The 20,037-nt window shown below is 43.2% G+C and overlaps 1 protein-coding gene across 1 annotated transcript in view; it reads left to right on the top strand.

Annotated features, from left to right (window-relative positions):
- HNRNPH1 (heterogeneous nuclear ribonucleoprotein H1) overlaps positions 1–15,795 on the top strand; it is a 251,741-nt gene extending 235,946 nt beyond the window's left edge. Inside the window, exon 12 of the mRNA XM_044069387.1 lies at positions 14,790–15,795. Within this exon, the coding sequence (XP_043925322.1) occupies positions 14,790–14,824 (35 nt within the window). The 3' untranslated portion in view covers positions 14,825–15,795. The remainder of the gene's footprint in view (positions 1–14,789) is intronic.
- The last annotated feature ends 4,242 nt before the right edge of the window (positions 15,796–20,037 follow it).

Genomic DNA, 20,037 nt, shown 5'->3' with positions numbered 1-20,037 from the left:
AGTAGTAGACTTCATTCTTCTGCACCTTCCCTCCATTCCCCCTCACTCTTCAGGTTTTTCCTGTTTAGGATTGTGGTTATTTTGCCACTTAGTGTCAGCAAACTCGATCTGGGGCTAGATAGGAGGAAGTGATGTAATATAGGTAAGAGAGGAGCTTGGAGCTCGGAGCTGATGCTTGAAAAGTTTTTCCGCCTCGGAGCCATATACCCATATGTCCAGAAGAATGAAGTCTCCTACTCAGATGGAACGTTATGGTAAGAAAACTTCTTTTTTTTGCCTGGGTTTTAAGGGAAAAATTGTTGAATTTTAACTGTCCGGCTTTGGCTCACAGTTGCGTGGCAGTGCGCGGTGCTGAGCGATGTGCAAACAAGCAGAAACCTGCTCAGATGCAAGGCGTAAACCCCAAAAGCTAAAACTTGAAAAAAAAGAACTGTTAACAAAATTCAAAAGGACCAATGAGGATGCTTATTCCAAGCCCTAGACCAGCCTTCCTTTACCAGTCAGGTGCCAGTCAAACACAGTTCTCTCTCAAAAGTACAGATAGGCCCTTCCAATTCAAGATGGCCTGGAAAACATGCTCATGACAAACAAACCACTACATGCAATTCCAGAAGCAGCAGGCCTGGATCTGGACTATGCACTCGATAACCTAATTTCAGTGAGAAACACTAGGGAATATTTAACCGCATAAAAATAGCAGAGACACACTGAAATGAATGTTTACAACAGCAGAAAATCAGCCAGGAGGCTCTAAAGAATGATTTAAACAGTTAACAGATCAGTTAATTAAGTACTGCTTGGTGGGAAAACCAGAGCAGACAGAACAGATAGCTTTAAAACAGTGAAGAAATACCAGTAAATATTTAACAAATAGTGAAACAACTGGCAGCTTGCTAAACAGTGAAAACAGTAATAAAATTCAGTTTTACAGGCATAGTGTAGCAGGCAATTGCAGTATAACTGTGTAGTTTAGTATACAGTAAATACAGTATAAAAGTAGGCGGCATGCATTAAATAAGTGCAGTAAATAGTATAAATAAAAACAGACATCTGAAGTAGTTTACTTCATTTCGTCTTCAACCTGTGGGAATAAGGATCTGTATCGGATCCAAGCTGGCAAAGATAACTAGCATCAGCCTCCTCCCCTTACCCATAATGCACCTCCACTGCCTTCCATCCCCAGAGCTTGTTTGCCGTGATTTGTAAAACATCGTGTCTCTAGAGCTCCAGCTAGCAGGGTGATAATGATTTTAAGTTTTTCAGAATTTTCTGTTACTTTTAGCCATTTCAGGTTAGTAATAGATACAGTTTCTCCCCTCCCATCGCTTTGGCATCGAGTGGAAGTTTGTAGTTAGTTTAGAGTAGTTTGTCTGTGGTGCCTCTCCCCCTTAGTCAGTCTAGTGTGGTGAGTGGGGGGTGTGTATTATTAGTTTAAACAAAGAAAGTTTTTGGTCTTTTTTTCTTTTTTTAAGGCTTCTTTCTTGATAGTATGGCTGAAGAGCTTATCTTTAAGCGCTGCACAGTGTGTGGCCATAAGCTCTCCCCAGCGGATGGCCACACTCTGTGTGTTGTGCTTAGGTGTGGCCCACCTTAATGTGGAGTGCTGTGCAGGGTTCAGTCTCGAGTTTTGAAGGATAGAAAGGCCAAGTTGGCCCTCAAAGGTGTTCTGCCTGCCACTGAACCTCCTTCCTCGTCTTCGGCTTCAGTTACAGCGGCTGCTGTGACTGCCTTTCCCGCTTCTCTCCCTCTAGCTTCCCTTCCCTCCCAGGCTGGGACTCAAACTCCTGCAACTAAGCCTGTGGTAGCGGAGCGGGGGGAGAGTCGAAGATGAAGGAAAAGAGGAATAGGTCCCGAGTCTGCACGGATCCGTGACACCCCTCGGCTCTGGTCTCCATGGTTCTCCCCAGAGCCAGAGGAGAAACATTCAGTCTTCTGGGCCTCGGTTCCCCGACTGGCCAGGTCTGAGTCCGTTGCCTCGTCTTGATCCCCAAGCCACCCTCTGATGAGTCTGTTTCTTTAGGCTTTTGGCACACACCCATCTACGTCTTGGGTGTCCCTTCCCACGGATCCTTTAGTGGATTTAATCACCTCGCGACCATGGAAGGAACCAGATGCCAATTCCCAAGCAACCCGATAAGGTTCTTAGTCCCCCTATAGACTGGCCTTCCTGGAACAAGGGCTCCCCAGTGGACGCCATGGTGGTAGCAGCAACCACAAAGAAGGAACTATCTCGGGAAAGTTCTTTGGTCCACCCTCCTGACCGAGAGTCACAGATGATGGACCGCCTAGGGAAGTGGGTGTATGCTTCAGCTACCTTTTCAATAAGGGCTCTGAACTACTTGGCCCATGTCACGAGACTCCAATGTGACCTAGTGAAGGAGCTAGAAGAATCTACCCCCCCCCCAACTCCATGTCGCAGGAGGACAAGGCTTCGTTCTCTGCGAAAATGGCCACTCTGAGCGCAGTATCAAATACGTCCATGCGACTCCTCTCCCATGCTACAGAAGGGGTGGCTGGGTCCGGTGTGTCCATGAGGCGTAACTCCTCACTCAAGTTGTGCCAATTCACCGAACCCTTTAAGGCATCTTTTCCCAATGCCCCTTATGACGGCTCGACTCTTTTCGGTAAGACCGTCAAGTAGACACTAGTCTAGAGTGAGAAGGACAGGAAGACACTCTGCCATTGGGATCCGCTTCTCTAACCCTCAAAGGTCCTTATCCTGGAACCAGAGAGGAGAAAAGAAGATGTGGTTGCGGAAGTTTCAGTATTCCCGGGACACTCAGGGCTCTTCTTCCCCTAGAGGCAGAAGGGGACAGAATGGACACTGGCCCAGAGGCCGAGGGGGTCCGCAAAACTTCGGGTCTCGAGAACCATTCTCTGACAGACCCGGGAAGCAACCTTTGAAGGGTTGCCCAGCTGCTCTACTTTGGAGGCAGTCAGGGGACAATTGTCCTTGCACCCAGCGGCATGGGAGTCAATAACAATGGACTGCTGGGTGCTTCAAATCATATCCAGAGGCTATTCTGTCCTCTCTGTGGGTTCCCCCATAACTCCCAAACACCTCACGGACATTCCACCCACGCAAAGAGAGGCAGCAGCACAAGAAATTTCCAAGCTGCTAGGAAACCGAGCCATCGAAACAGTCCCCCCAGATCAGTCCAGATCGGGCTTCTACTCCAGGTTCTTTTTGGTGCCAAAGAAAATGGGGGCTTGAGACCCATCTTGGACCTCTACCCTGAACCTGTCAGTTGCCAAAGAAAAGTTCCGAATGGCCACAATACAGTCCATCATGCCATACCTGCAAGAGAGCAAATGGATGTGCTCGTTAGATCTCCAGGATGCTTACTATCACATAAAAATGCACAGAAGCTCCAGGAGGTTCCTTCGCTTCCAGCTACGGGCCAATCATCATCAGTTTCGAGCCCTACCCTTTGGTCTCACCACAGCCCCTAGGGTGTTTTCCAAAGTGATGGTGGTTGTAGCGGCTCACCTGAGGCTTCAGCGGTTTCAGGTCTATCCGTACCTGGACGATAGGCTCCTTACTGCTCCCACCAGGTGTCTACTTTCCCTAACCAGGGATTACTTTCTGAAACTTGCCCTGAGTTTGGGTATCACAATCAACACACCCAAGTCTCCACTAGAGCCTGTACAGGTGATAGATTACATTGGTGCCAGGATAGACACACTACAGTGCAAATTGTTTCTGACCTCGGAGAGAGTTCAAAACCTCAGGATGCATGTCTCCCTAATTTACCGCTCTCACCTCCCAACAGCGGAGTCAGTGTTGAGGGCCCTAGACTTGATGGCAGTGACCATAACTCTCCTTCCATGTGCTCTGCTACACATGTGGATTCTTCAGTGGACTGTAGCGGTTCAGTGGTCCCTGTTGGATTTACCACTAACCTATCGTATCAACCTGAGTCAAATGTGTCGGTTGTCCCTCATATGGTGGATGAGCTCTCCGGGCATTTTGAAGGGACGATCCTTTGTTCTAGTCCCGGCCCATACCACAGTGACAACGGATGCCTCCCAACTCAGGGGGGGGGGGGCATTGTTCGGCAGGACAGTCCAAGGCCTGTGGTCCCCCATGTCTTAGAGATTAGGACGGTCCTTCTAGCGTTGCAGGCCCTTCATGCCTTTCTTCCTCTGGGACTGATTGCCATTTAAGTCAGACATGTCAGATCTTATCCCCTTTGTCGCGAGGCCATGAGAGTGTGGGAATGGGCGATCTCCACCGGTCGCTTTCTCATCGCAACGCATATTCCAGGATGATCCAACATTCTAGCTGACAGGCTAAGTCGGACCATTCTGATGCCTTATGAGTGGTCTCTGAATCTATCAGTTGCGGAACAGATCTTCAGCGAGTGGGGTCAACCTTGCTACGGTCTCTTTGCATCTCCTTCCAATGCGAAGTGCAGCAGGTTTTTTGCTCAGAACCAGTTCCACAAAAGATTTAATCCAGCTTAGCGCCTCGGCATGATAGCCTTCAATGAGTACAAGTTACAAAAACACACCCACTCCAATATATACTCTAATTAATTAAGCAATTACATAAATTAGTCAATCAAAAAACAGAATATTATTAAAGAGAGAACTTCTAATATTCAAAAAAACTAACAATGATAATAAAAACTTATAATAAACTTTTCCAGTTTATTTCTAAATTTAAACCATTAGGTGACATAGTATTATATTTCAAAATGTAAATAGTCTCTTCGCAATTTTGTAGGTGTAATTTATTGTATTAGATGTCCATGTAAATTGTATTATATAGGTGAGACAAAGAGAAAATTTAAAACTAGAATGCAAGAGCATATTAGAGATATAAAAAGAGGAATATTAACTAGTCCAATTGCTTCTCATTTTATGGAGTGTCATAATAGTAATGTTGAAATATTTGAATGTTGTATTTTAGAAAAAATTTTTATTAAGACAGGTGATAGATTAATTAAAAATATTTTGTTGTTTAAAGAGACTATTTACATTTTGAAATATAATACTATGTCACCTAATGGTTTAAATTTAGAAATAAACTGGAAAAGTTTATTATAAGTTTTTATTATCATTATTGTTAGTTTTTTTGAATATTAGAAGTTCTCTCTTTAATAATATTCTGTTTTTTGATTGACTAATTTATGTAATTGCTTAATTAATTAGAGTATATATTGGAGTGGGTGTGTTTTTGTAACTTGTACTCATTGAAGGCTACTATGCCGAGGCGCTAAGCTGGATTAAATCTTTTGTGGAACTGGCGTTGTTTTTTGGCTGATGCCGTTTTCCTTTTGTTGTTTGTGATTTTTGCTCAGAACCCCCTGCTGGGGGAGTCGCCCAGAGACGCTATAGTTCATGCTTTGCCTCCCAGTCTTCTGTATGCTTACCTGCCAGATGTTCTTCGTGTTTCACTGTTGCAGTCATTACATTTGGGTAATCTGCTGACAGGTTGCCCTCAGTCGGCCTGAATTCCAAAGTCTTGGGTCCTGCGTCGGTTGCTGTCTCCTCTTCCATGACGTCAGGGGTGTAAAACATGCAGCCGCCATTTTATTTAGTCTTTCTTGCTGCGCGGTGCCCGAAGCAGAAGAATTTTGCAAGTGCCAGTCGGCCGACTACTGAAATATTCGAGTTAGAGTTTCAGAACCAAAGTCTTCACTAAAGCCAAGTACCCCATTGGGGAAACTTTTTTTCTTGCTTTTTACCGATGTCAGAAAAAGTTAATAATTGTATTACTTGTGGGAAGCAAATATCTCATAAGGATTTCCATTTATACTGTATTCCTTGCGTAGGCCCTGATCACAACTTGCCTGGCTGTCGGTTTTGTGCTAGATGTAACCAAGGCACTATTTAGCGTCAGTATATTTTTGCATCAAAGTATTTTGGAAACAGATTTAATTACCCAGAAATGTCATCGGATAGTAATCCGACTACCAGAGTACATAAAAAACGCAAAGAAAAGGACAGAGAAAGGCAGTCGAGATCCAAAACCGACGACTAAGCTTCTCCTAAGCCAGTCGCCGGTTCGTCTGTACTCAGAGAGGCGCTTTCGCAGCTCCTGGTACCCGCTACCTTTGAGACGCAGGCCTCTTCCGACACCCATGTGTAGTCCGGCATGCTGCAAGATACTCAAGGTATTGGACCGGATGTATCTCCCTCAGATGGGTCCGGAGCCGCTGAGCAGGCACTGGCTTCTGAGAGTGTATTCAGACCTCAACATTTGTATATCAAAGACAAAAGCTGCAAAAACAAAGACAAAAGCAACTTCTAAAACTAAAAAACTGACGCATAAGCCCACGTGCACAGGCCTGTATGCCTAAAAAACAGATGGTCAGAATGGCTGAAGACCTTTTTACTTTGATCAGGTGTACCCATCCCCCTCCTGATGAGGCCTAGGCAAGACACTGATTATGAATCTTCAGATCAGGTTTCTATTTCTTCTGATTCCTCTTCTGATCAGGAATTATCTGTGCCTCCCTGTGAGGATTCTGACGCTGAGGAGTCTATTCCATCTGCATCTCCTCCTGAGGATTATTCATTTGGAGAAACCGTGCGTACTGAGAGTCAAGACTTCTCAGAATTAAAAAAAGAGGCTCAGGGATTTCCTTCTCCCTCAGCACAGGCCTTTAGCCATTCCCCCTGTTTTGGACATTGTGGATGATGTGTTTTCGGAGTCCAGCTTGACCCCTGACTCCTTACCTCCGGCTTCCAGTAAGCCTGACCGATATTACAGGGTCCCTGACTCACATACATTTTTATTTAGAAACCCTGCTGCTGATCCTGAAACTATTTCACAGGGTCCAAAGGGAGTTAAGGCCTCAATAGCAAAAAATCCTACCCCCTCTGACAGAGATCCAAGGGCACTGGACAGATTGGGAAAAAAGGTTTATACATCTGCAACCTTGGCAATCAGGGCCTTAAACTGTCGATTTCATATGCTTAAGTACCAACAACATGTTATGGGATTGCTGAAACAGAAGATGATGATGATTTCAGAATGTGCGGAAAGTAAAGAATTGCAGGAATTATTGCATGCAGCTGAACATGTTGGAAAGCATACTTTGCAATGTGGTTTTGATTCCTTAGAGGTCTCTTGCAGGGCCGCAGTTACTGGATCTGTGATTAGGAGGCATGCCTGGTTAAAGGAACAAAATTGGCCTGATCATGTTAAAGCTAAATTGCTAGATGCACCATTCCAGCATGATTCTCTATTTGGTATTAAGGCCAAAGAGGTTTTAAAGAAAATGGAAGACAAAGCTAAGTCTATGCAAACTGTTAAAGTCTTCTTACAAGTGCAGCCACCAAGATTCAGTAGATACTGGCCTACAAAAATTTGGTCCTTTCCAGTGTCAGACAGAGCTCAAAGGGGCAAATCCAGATGCCCTAAGTGTTCCAGATACCAGGCGCAAGATTCATACAGGTCAAAGCAATGGGGCGTTTCCACCTCCAAATCTGGAGGAGATAAAGCGCAAACCTACAAAAAGCAATCCCAATGACTTCCCTCTGCCTACACCAAGCACTTATCTTTTGGCAGGACCCATAGGGGGAAAATTAGCACTTTTTGCTCAAAATTGACAGTTAACCCAGGACAAGTGGGTACCAAACATCGTATCACAGGGATGGAGATTCCATTTCCACACTCTGCCAATGGCAAATGGTTGGCCAGATCTGCCAAAAAATCAATGGGCAGAGGCACAAACAGGTTACGTCCCTCATGGATATGGGGGCCATTCAGACAGTACCAGAACAGGAAAAAGGACAAGGTTTTTACTCAACTGTTCTTGGTACCCAGAAAGGACAAGGCCTGGCGGCCAATACTGGATTTATCGATTTTGAACACATACCCGGACATTCCAAAATTCAGAATGCTGACTTTGCAGCAGCTTCTGCCCATGCTGGGCAAGAATGCTTGGCTGGCTACTTTAAACCTAAGAGAGGCATACCTGCATGTCCCAATAAGACAGTCGTGCAGAAGATACCTCAGATTCAAGGCTGGCTTAATGGCATTACCAATTACTGCCCTTTGGCTTATCTACTGCACCCAGGGTCTTTACAAACGGCCTGGCACCAGTAATTGCATTTTGCAGACAAAAAAGTATACAAATATATCCTTACTTGGACGACTGTCTCATTCAAGCAGAGAACAAGGACACTCTTCTTCGACACTTGGCGTTTGTGAAAAGGCTTCTAACATGCCTAGGGTACACACTAAACGAAAAGAAATCACAACTGGTACCCTCTCAAAAGATAACATTCCTGGGTGCAAGCTTGAATACAACTGCCCAGATGGCTTACCTCACTCACGCCAGACCAGCAAAGGCAACTGACTACTTACTTCAAACTGATGGCAACAAAAACCCAGTCTTCTGCAATTCTGCAGGCTCTGGGATTCATGGCATCCTGCATTCTACTAATTCCATATGCAAGACTGCATATGAGGAAACTTCAATGGTACCTAAAAAGTTTATAGAGTCAGCATTCTCAGAGTCTGAAAACAATGATTCCTCTCATTCCCTGTCTACAACAGGAGTTTCTATGGTGAGCAAAGGCATGTCACCAAAACATGGGACGGCCATTCACTCTACCCCCTGCCAGCCAAACCATGACAAAAAGACGCATCAGATTATGCCTGGGGGGGGGGGGGGCACATGGCCTTAAGATGCATTCAGGGCATATGGTCACCAAAACAAATTTATCTACATATCAATCAGAAAGAGATGCTAGCTGTTCAAAATGCCCTAACAGCCTTCAAGGACTTACTTCATCCAGAGACAACTACTGATAAAGATTGACAACACCACAGTCGTGTGGTATATAAACAAGCAAGGGGTCACACTCATACCCCCTTTGCAGATTAGCCATGGCACTGTGGGACACAGCTTTGAGCTACCAAATACATCTTCAAGCTCAATTCCTGCCAGGATAACAAAACACTCTGGCAGACGATTTAAGCAGAAACCTTATGGAGCCTCACGAGTGGAAACTAAATCCACAAGTCTTTAGCGTGATAATAGAGAAATGGGGGAGCCCAGACATAGATCTATTTGCCTCTCCTCAAAATTATCAGTAGAAAAAATTCTGCACAAGAACTTATCACAGACAGGCATGGAAAGTGGACGCCCTATCCTTCAGTTGGAAAAACCTATCAGTTTTCGCCTTTCCTCCTCTGCCTCTTCTCCCCAAGGTCCTCCTAAAAGTTAGACGAGAAACCAAAGAAGATACTAATTGCCCCGGACTGGCCCCGCCAATACTGGTATTCAGTCCTAAGGAACTTGACATAATACCCAGCTTGGACCTTGCCTCAAAGACCATAACTACTGTCCCTGCAAAGCAATCAGATCTTGCACAATCAACTACAGACTCTGAACCTGGCAGCATGGCTGATTGTGTGGTCATACAAGCAGCTCCTCCCAGTAAAGCTGTGATGGATGTCATTTTGGAAGCCAGAAGGCCTAGTACTAGAAAATCTTATGCTGACAAATGGAAGAGATTCTGTGCTTGGAATCAAGCACAAGGAACTGATACAGCAGAACCAAATATTCCTCAGATATTGCAATACTTAACTGGGGTGCTTGACAAAGGCCTATCTTTCTCATCAATTAAAATCCATGCCTCTGCCATTTTGGCTCATTACAATACAGAGCCACCAATCTTTTCTCATCCTTTACTAAAGCAGTATCTTATAAGAGCCAAACATTTAATGTCTCCTTGAAGATCACCATTGCCTGCATGGGACCTCAATTATGTATTAGAAAAGCTCACCCTGCCTCCATTTGAACCAGCTGCTACTGCTAATATAAAGTTCTTATCATGGAAAACAGCTCTGCTACTAGCAATTACATCAGCAAGAAGAGTTTCAGAGGTACGGGCCCTCATGGCTGTAGAGCCTTTTATCATATTTTACACAGATGGGGAATCTCTGAGGACAAATCCTACTTTTATGCCTAAGGTGGTCTCCAGTGTTGCTCTTAACCAAACAATTCATCTGCCAACCTTTTATCCAAATCCGTAGAACAAGGGAGAAAGAATTCCGCATTCCTTGGACGTGCACAGCAGACAGCATTCCTTGGACGTGCACAGCAGACAGCTAAGATTCTACTTAAGCAGGACTAAAGCTCTAAGAAAAACTGAGCAAATACTAGTGACATGCTGCAGGTTCAGAAGGCAAGGCTATATCAAAGCAGACAGTTTCAAAGTGGATAAGCCATGGCATCCGTTTCTGCTACTTACACCATGGTAAAACTGTGCCCAAGGGCATTAGGTCTCATTCTACCAGAGCTACAGCTACTTCAGCAGCCTTTCTAAGGGGAGTACCAACCAAAGACATTCTAGAGGCTGCTACTTGGAGATGTCCTTCAAGAATGCAACTGCAGTCATAACATATGGGTTGTCCTGCCTCAGGCAGCCCTCGGTCGGCCGAATTCCAAAGTCTAGGTCCGGCGTCGGCTGGTGTCACCTCCTCTCTGACGTCACCACGGCTGGAGTATAAAGGCATCGGCCGACGCCATCTTCTTCAGTCTTTCTTGCCGCGCGGTGCCCGAAGCAGAAGCAGTTCGCAAGTGCCGGTCGGCCAGCTTCTTGTGCCCAAGGGCATTAGGTCTCATTCTACCAGAGCTACAGCTACTTCAGCAGCCTTTCTAAGGGGAGTACCAACGAAAGACATTCTAGAGGCTGCTACTTGGAGTTCTGTTCACACCTTCACAAAGCATTATCATTTGCCTCTCTACTCTAAATCCAATGCTGGCTTTGCCACTGCAGTTCTGCAGGGCCTTATAGCCACTCCTAATGCTGTTTAGCTCCAGCCTCTGAACCATAGCTTTGGAATTCTACCCAAATGTAATGACTGCAACAGTGAAACACGAAGAACATAGTACAGTTATGTACACTTACCATAAATGTAGATGTTCGAGTGTATTCACTGTTGCAGTCCAGGTTACCCTCCCGCCCATCCCCCCTGTCATTCTGGAGTTTATCTTTCCTTCACTATCTTCTACAAGCTATGTGGTGTATTTGCTTGTAGATGAAGGTAAAGTTTATGTTGATGCATGTGTGTGCATATGTGTATATATATATATATATATATATGTGTGTGTGTATATATATATATATATGTGTGTGTGTGTGTGTATTTGCTACCCTTTTGGGGGCACCTGACATCGGGGGCAAGAAAAACTAAAGAAAATGGCATTGGCTGCATGTTTTATACCCCTGATGACCTGACGTCATGGAAGAGGAGACAGCAACTGACACAGGACCCAAGACTTTGGAATTCAGGCCGACTGAGGGCAACCTGCCAGCAGATTACCCGAATATAATGACTGCAACAGTGAATACACTCGAACATCTACATTTATACATTTATGGTTAGTGTACACAACTGTACTTTCCTCTCATCCCGAGGTTTCTGCAGAAAGTTTGTCGACTGGGGAGCAAGGTGATCCTCATTGCCCCATTCTGGCCTCGCCAGGTATGGTTTCCCTTCCTTTGGTCTCACCTTCTGGCTCCAGCTTGGATCCTAAATCCCATTCAGGACCTGATTTTACACACATCAGGGGTGCCTCATCCGAGTCTGGATAGCCTGAAGCTCACGGCTTGGCTACTCCAGTTCTAGTGATTGCTAGGATTCCCGGACTTTCCTCCTCAGTTAAGTCTATTTTGGTAGCTGCTCATAAGTCTTCTACCAGAAAGGTTTATTGCAGCAAATGGAAATGTTTTCCTTTCTGGTCCTCTCAGAGGAGTTTTATCCTTTTACGGCTCCTATTTCCGCCATTCTTGATTTTCTAGCTGACATTTTCCAGCATGGAGCTAGTTTTTGTACTGTCAAAGTTCAGTTGGCTGCGATTGCTCATTTTCATGTGGGTGAGAATTCTGCATCCTTGGCATCTTCTAGACTGTGTAAAGCCTATATTTATTAAAGGCACATTTTTGCCGCCACTCCCCACCCCCCCGGTCAAAGATCCTGTCCCCCCCCCCGTGGGACCTTACTATGGTTTTCCCAGCTCTGGTCGCTCCGCCTTTCAAGCCTGCCTCAACTTCAGATCTAAAATTTCTGTCGTGGAAAACAGCTTTTCTGGTGGCTGTTAGCTCTGCTAGAAGGGTTTTGGAATTACAGGCCTTGTCCATAAAATTTCCGTACATTTTTCATAAAGGTAGTTTCCCTTTGAACCATCCCATCTTTTCGTCTTAAGGTGGTGTCACCAGTCAGTATCAGACTATGAATTTGCCTGTGTTCTTTCCCAATTTTACCAACAGGATGGAATACAAACTACACATGGATGTTCATAGACAGTTATGATTCTATTTACACAGGACAAAAACATTTTGTAAATCTGATCGTTTGTTTCATTGTATAGACCCTTTTTGGGCAAACCTATTTCCAAGGTCACTATAGCTAGATGGATTTCTTCATCCATCCTGCAGGTCTATAAGGACAAAGGCATGTCTCTTCCAGATCAGGTTAAAGCTCATTCCACTAGGTCCATGGCTACGTCTGCAGCTTTCTGGTCTAGGGTGTCTTTCGATGACATTTGCTCTGCAGCTACTTGGTCCTCATCTCATACATTTATTTCCCATTACAAATTGGATTTGACATCTAGAAGGTGAGCATCCTTTGGCTCCACGGTGCTCCAGAATATCCTTCCATGAGGGCCTCCAAGGAGTTTAGTAGCTGGAGACTGTCCCACAGGTTGAAGACCAAATGAACTACTACAGATAAAGAAGTTATGTACTCACCATAGTGTTCCGAGTAGTTGTACTCCATTTGTCTTCAACTGTCCCTCCCTCCTTCCCCCGGACCTTAGCGCATGTTCAGCTTACGGGCTGTAGTATAGGTCACAAGTATGTTATCAGGTTGGGTTCCAAGTATAAGTTCTGCAAACTCGATCTGTGGAATGGAAGGCAGTGGAGGTGTATTATGGGTAAAGGGGAGCAGTTTGGAGCTCGGAGCTAATGCTAGTAATCTTTGCTGGCTCAGATCCGATACGGATCCATATCCCCACAGGTTGAAGACAAATGAAGTACAACTACTCAGATGGAATGTTATGGTGAGTACATAACTTCTTTTTATGTTTTTTTTTGGAAACTCAGAAGTCTCTAGTTGTCTGGTATCTTAGCCCAGAGTTGTGGCTGGTAGTCCACCTCAGTTCAGCTCAGTACAAACAAGTTAAAAATTAATTTATTGTGTTTATCTGCTTTAAGACGTGGAATGAAATTAATGCACCTGCTGTAAAGATTACTTGGTACTGAATAGTGTGACATTTACAGTTTTCCGTTAACATTTGAGGTTCTAGACAAATTAACATTTGTGAAGCGATTTCATTTTTTTAACGAATTGGGGCCACCCTCGTTGAATTAGAGTACAAACTTGAAAAGAGCTCCATTTGGAGGGAATGAGTTTAAGTGATGCATGACCCACACTTAAAAGGGAATATTATATCCAAATTAAGAAAGGATTACAGGAAGGTTAAGATTCCAGGAAGGTTGTTGAGAAGAATGTCTGAGACCTAGAAAAGTATTGATAAAGGAATGACACCAGTATAGGAGGAAATGGATTTGTTCTGGCAAGAGGATGTCTGATGGGAAGGATTGTTATACTGGCATGTGGTTACATAACCCAAAACATATCAAAAAATAGTAGGTGAAGTACTGAGTTTTTTCTACTGTCTTCTATTTGGAAATGAATATATATATATAATGATGGGAATTTGGTATAGAGTGGGGTGTCCATCTGGGCTGTAGCCCAGCAAAGCATTTTATCCTGCCCTCTGCATGTCCCACAGTTTGCTATAACTTCAGATACATGTTGGTCACGGGTCCCCAAACCGGTAAACATTTGAAATGGGACTCGCTAGAGTGAGTCCCAGAAACACTCAGACTGAATGACAGAATAAAACTGGCTTGCATACAGCAAGTCCAAGATGGACTTTTCCTGGAATGTTCCATCTCTTCTCAGAGGTATGGCAATCCTGGAGTTAATATATAGAAGTCGGGGGTAAAATAAAGGCATTGGTATTTCTCTACTTGTCCAATAAAGAAATAAAACCTTTAGGGATTCTGTTAATGAACAGAAATGTCTTTGGGGATGGTAAACTGATTTTGTTTGCTTAGCTTATGCTTGGGATAAGAATTAAATTAACATTTAAAAATTTAGTAGTCAGGAAAGCCAGACAAGTATGGTAGGAGAGAAAACTAAATTAATGGGGAAAGATGTTATTGTGGGTAGCTGCTTCTGTGTTGTAGACTTTTTTTAAACCTTAGTGAACACTTGGATAATATAAACGAGAGACAGGAACAGGGTTGGGAGGTTGTTATAATGGTTAGGGCTTTTACCTTACAAATACAAGCTGCAGGGTTTGATTCTCCAGTGGGGTAATTCTCTAAGCTTAAAACAGTCCACAGGAGCAGTTAGCCTAGTAGTAATCTATGAACTTATATAAAACTTTTTGGTAGTAACCTGAGTGTGTACATTATTGGTCCCAAAACTTGGGCAAAATAAGGTAAAGGACAATGGCTAAAGTCTGAGAACTGTGGGATAAGGAAAATACAAGGGATGTGCAAGAAATTAAAAGTATCAACATATTGCAACCTAATGATACCCCCCAGGTGTTTATGCACTTAAATCATAAATCTAGGCATCAGATATTCCTTGTTTGTATTGACATTAATTCTTAAACCATAATACTATGCAGAAGGTGTTAGAATTTTTCTTAAGTTTACATGATGACAATTGCAACTGTATTGTTATTTGATGTCTACTGCAATATATTTATATATCATTTATTTGCATTTTCATTTTTTTTTAGATTTCAACAATCAAATGATACAAATGATTGCTTAGCCTCATGTGCAAGCTCACATCTGTATGAAGAAAATGCTGCTAGCAGAATGTGTATTTGAATGGTTACAGAGATATTAAGTTGCTATTACAACATTGACAATATTTAATGTTTATTGTGACTTATCAAATACAGTTTAAGAACTAGGAACAAAAGAATGCAACCACTGTGAATATTTGTGCTGAGCAATATGGCAATTCAGTTTTTTTTAAATACTTATGGTTGTAGAGATGTACATTTGGAAGTTAGAGAATAAAGAAGTTTCATTAGAGGCAATGGATTAAGTAATTGTTAAATCCTGTACATAGGAGAGGACTTGAGCAATTATACAAGAAATTAGAACTGCTCATGAGAGACTGAATTTGCCAGCAGTAATGGCATACGAGGCAGAGCAGTTGGTTGCTTGTATAGGTAAAGTTTAGTTAAAATGATAAAACATTGGACAGATGGCATTCCAGCAGAGATCTGAAGTTACATGCTGCAGAATTAGCAAATATATACTAAGTATTATGTTTAATTTGGGGAAAATGCATAGGTGGCAGTACTCTTCAAAGAATGGCAAAGAAACAGCAAACACTCATACAGACCAGTTTTCTAAACATTTTTATTAAGCATGACATTTTTCAAAAAGTGACAAGTTCATTCCCACTGCTGCAGTAGCCTTTAGGATATTGGGCGTTTCCCCACTCACAAAAATGGCTACTGTCAAGCTTTAAAGTTTTGGCTCTGTTTAACATCTTCAGTCTTGACTGCTTAGTCTCAAGGAGAAAAGCAGCAGTCAGATGTCTTCAGTACTTTCTTTCCGCCTCAAGGAGAAGCATCTCTGCTGCTTCATGGGAGTAGCAATTAGCTAAAGAGTATCATTTCTGGCAGGTAGGGCCCCATTGAGAGGCCCTTCCGCACACAAATTGTTGCCCTTTTAAAAAAATGTTTAATTTTGTTTTTCTGTCATAAAGTGATATTTTCCCTTTAAGAAGCTTGGTAATTTTTTTATTATTATTGTAAGTTTCCTGTCAAGTACCGTTTATGTTAGTGTTCAACTAATTGCTGGCATTTTTTTGTGAAAACAAATGTACCACTTGTGTAAATGTTTTTGTGAGAGCTTTATTTGGGATGGGTAGGGATGTTTTTAAATGCTTATGTTCACTTCCTGACAAGCTACCTGCCATTTTGTTTTTTCTGTTAGTGTATTAGGATTTTAAATGGAATGCTGAAAGGTTGTTTTTTTTACTGCTTCTGCTCTCATGTTTTGAAGGGGTTGAGGGTAATTGGTGCAAGATGTGTGTGTAAGTGTGCTGCTTGTGGACACGCATTGCTGACTTACATTTCTAACGACTTTATCCAGCAGTGATTACAGCTTTTGACATCTCTTTGGCTATGGCATGGACACTTGACTCCAGTCTTGCAGGTTCCACTCCTGTTGTCCCCAGAAAGAAAAAAAAGCATGTGTCAATTAGCCCTTGCTAGAGCTGCTGGCACAAGTCTACACCTTAGCTGATAAAGGGAGAACCTGCAGTGGCCATTGGTTGTTCCTTAGACCAACTCAGTCTGGGTTCATTTTGTAGTCCTTATGGCCATTACAAAGCAGGAGTTAGCCACATCTTCAGCTGTTTATATCTGATCTGGGTATGGGTGGACCATTTTCTCTAGGGCTAGAAGATGGTGCAGGAGATACCTCACAGAGTAACTGACAAAAGACAATTAGACTGGTCAGATGTCTCTCCGAGTATGTTTTCCACAGGGACTCCTATAAAGAAAAAAAAAATTAAACCTTGTTTATCTCAAGTAATTACAGTTAGGATGATTTTCTTGCCTTAGCAAGGCATGCTGTGTATGAATTCTTGTATGCAGAGCCATTACAGTGGGAATTCTCTGTAAAGAAATTCCTTAGGAGACTGTGTCTGATCATTCTGTTTATAACTGAGAGAGAGTGGTTTCTACATATTTACAAGCCCAGCTCTGAGGAAAATATTAACACTCATCCTGTTGTTGGGAAATTATATTTTAATCAAACTATAGCTAGAATGAAGGGGGTATTATTATGGAAACAGATGAATGCATCCTGTGAAATGAGCTGTACATTACACCTGAATGTTCCTCATTCCTCCCTTGTCTGTGTTGAATGCTGCCTAGAATCATCCTGATACCCAGCTGTCTGTCCTCAAAACAAACCAGATGAAATAAGTCTGAGGCACTTCATATATTTTATCTTCCATCAAACCTAGCAGCCATATCCACTGCTTCACCTGCCTGAACAATAAGCCTTCTGGTGACAAGGAAGGCAGAGTGTTGGACTTCCTAGGTTACAAAGCGATTTCTTCAATTTTGGCTTTCAAAATTGTCCATTATCAAGTATATGAAAGTATGCATAACAACACTGGACTTGAAAGATGCTTATCACATCCCCATAGCCACAAGCTTCTGGAAATCAAAAATGTTATCTGTTCCTGAGTCACATTCAGTTCTCTGCTTTACACTTTGGATTAGCTACAGCTCCATGGGTGTTCACAAACTAACCCCAGTCTTAGCTCATTGAAGGTGAAAGGCATTTACATATTTCCCAGTTCAGACGACTTACCTTTGCAGGGTCATTGTAAGGTTAGGTTTCATTAAATGTAGTTTGTTAGACATAAATACAGTGTTCTCTTTGCAAAGGCCTAGAAATGCAGCCATATTAAAGCAGACACAGATATATTTTACACATAGTTTCACTAGAAAGAAATGTTTCAGTAACCTTTCAAGAATATTGATGAAAATAAAATGTGTACCAAAATTTGCAGTACATTGAGTACAAAGGCTTCGGAACCAAGGTTAAAGAGACATGTAGAATTTGTTGTAAATTTACAGGGTTTTGGTACTAAGGAGAGATACTTCAGACACAGAAGTCAGTAAGTTCAACTGATATGCAGAAAGTCATTGCAGTGCAGTCCACAGAAGTTTGTTACAGACACTCGAAAGTGAGTGCAGAAGTCAGGTCCAAATATTCAGCATTCCAGAGTATGTAATGGTTAAGGATTTTACCTCACCGATACAAGGTACAGAGTTTAATTCTGACTCCTGTTTTTTGTGGGAGGTTGGCATAATGGTTAAAGCATTTGCCTTGGACACAAGATGTAGGATTTGATACTCACATGGGGTAACTGGCTAGGCTTAGAATGTCCCACATGGGCAGTCAGCCTAATACTAATGTAGGAATCCATGTATCTATGGACGGTGTGATGGTATTTCAGTTTTTCAGCACTGTTATTGCAGAGAGTAAGATTTGATTCTGATGTTGACATCTACCTCCGCTGTATGTAATAAAACATTCTTAACCAAACTACAGTATAAGTCACATTTTTATTCTGAACGGTACAAGAAGGTTTGGCACATAAAGGAGAGACTGCCACCTGTTCAGCACAGATGTTCTTTGTGTTTCACTTGTTGCAGTCATTACATTTAGGTTATCTGCTTTGCAGTAGCCCTCAGTCGGCCTGATTAACAGTCTTGGGTCCTGCATCTGTTGCTGTCCCTTCTTCCATACATCAGGTCGTCAGGGGTATAAAACATGCAGTCGACGCCATTACATCAGTCTTTCTTGCTGTGCGGTGCCCGAAGCAGAAGCAGTTCGCAAATGCTGGTCGGCTGGCTCCTGAAATTTTCGTTTTCAAGTTTCAGAACTGAAGTCTTTAACTAAAGCTAAGTAGCCCGTTGAGGAAACTTTTTCTTGCTCCTTACCGATGTCAGTAAAAGTTAATATTTGCATTACTTGTGGAAAGCAAATACCACATAAAGATTTTCATTCGTACTGTATTCTTTGCCTAGGCCCTGACCACGATGTACCTTGCTGTCAGTTTTGTGCTGTATTTAATCAGCGCACTATCCATCTGTATATTTTCGCCTCTAAATATTTCGGTTCTCAGTTTAATTATCCAGAAATATCAGTTGGCCATCCGACTACCGAGACAGGCCGCCGAGGTCCTAAACTGCCAACGACGCTTCTCCTAAGCCAGTCACCAGTTCGCCGGTACTCAGTGAGGTATTTTCGCAGCCCCTGATACCAGCTACTTCTGATTCGCAGGTCTCTATTGAGACCCATTCGGAGTCCGGTATGCCACGAGATGCTTCAACTACGGAACCCGCAGATGTCCCTACCTTGGATGGGTCTGGAGCCGCTGTGCAGGCACCGGCTTCTGACGGTGTATTCAGGCCTATGGACCTGAATATTAAACTGATGTCTCCTTCACTTAGGCCTAAATCTTGAACCATGCCTAAAAAATGACACCCAGACCACATGCTCAGGCCTCTTTGCCTAAAAAACAAATGATAAGAATGACTGAAGATCTAGTACCTCTAATCAGGGGAAGCCAAACCCCCCCCCCCTTCTAAGAGGCCTAGGACTGAAGTTGTTTATGAATCTTCTGACCAGGATTCTGATCTTCGTGTTTCACTGTTGCAGTCATTACATTTGGGTAATCTGCTGGCAGGTTGCCCTCAGTCGGCCTGAATTCCAAAGTCTTGGGTCCTGCGTCGGTTGCTGTCTCCTCTTCCATGACGTCAGGGGTATAAAACAAGCAGCCAACGCCATTTTCTTTAGTCTTTCTTGCCGCGCGGTGCCCGAAGCAGAAGCATTTCACAAGTGCCGGTCAGCCAACCTCTGAAATGTTTTGAGTTTCAGAACGGAAGTCTTCACTAAAGCTAAGTACTCCATTGGGGAAACTTTTTTCTTGCTCCATACCAATGTCAGAAAAAGTTAATTGTATTACTTGTGGGAAGCAAATGCCTCATAAGGATTTCCATTTATACTGTATTCCTTGCCTAGACCCTGATCTCAATGTGCCTGGCTGTCTGTTTTGTGCTGGATTTAACCAACGCACTATTAAGCGTTGGTATAGTTTTGCCTCAAGAGTATTTTGGAAACAGATTTAACTACCCAGAAATGTCGGATAGCAGTCCGACTACCAGAGTACATAAAAAACGCAAAGAAAAGGACAGAGACAGACAGTCAAGGTCCTAAACCGACAACAAAGCTTCTCCTAAGCCAGTTGCCAGTACTCAGTGAGGCACTTTCGCAGCCTTTGATACCTGCTGCTTTTGAGTCACAGGCCCTTACGGACACTCGTGGAGTCCAGCATGCCTCGAGGTACTCCAAGTATTGGACCCACGGATGTATCTCCCTTGGATGGGTCCGGAGCCGCTGAGCAGGAACCGGCTTCTGAGGGTGTATTCAGGCCTC

The sequence above is a fragment of the Protopterus annectens genome, chromosome 4.part0, assembly GCF_019279795.1.
Source record: "Protopterus annectens isolate FY-2018-M chromosome 4.part0, PAN1.0, whole genome shotgun sequence".
Classification (NCBI taxonomy): domain Eukaryota; kingdom Metazoa; phylum Chordata; order Ceratodontiformes; family Protopteridae; genus Protopterus; species Protopterus annectens.
Note: the sequence above shows the minus strand (reverse complement) of the source record. Positions and strands in the feature narration are given on the sequence as shown.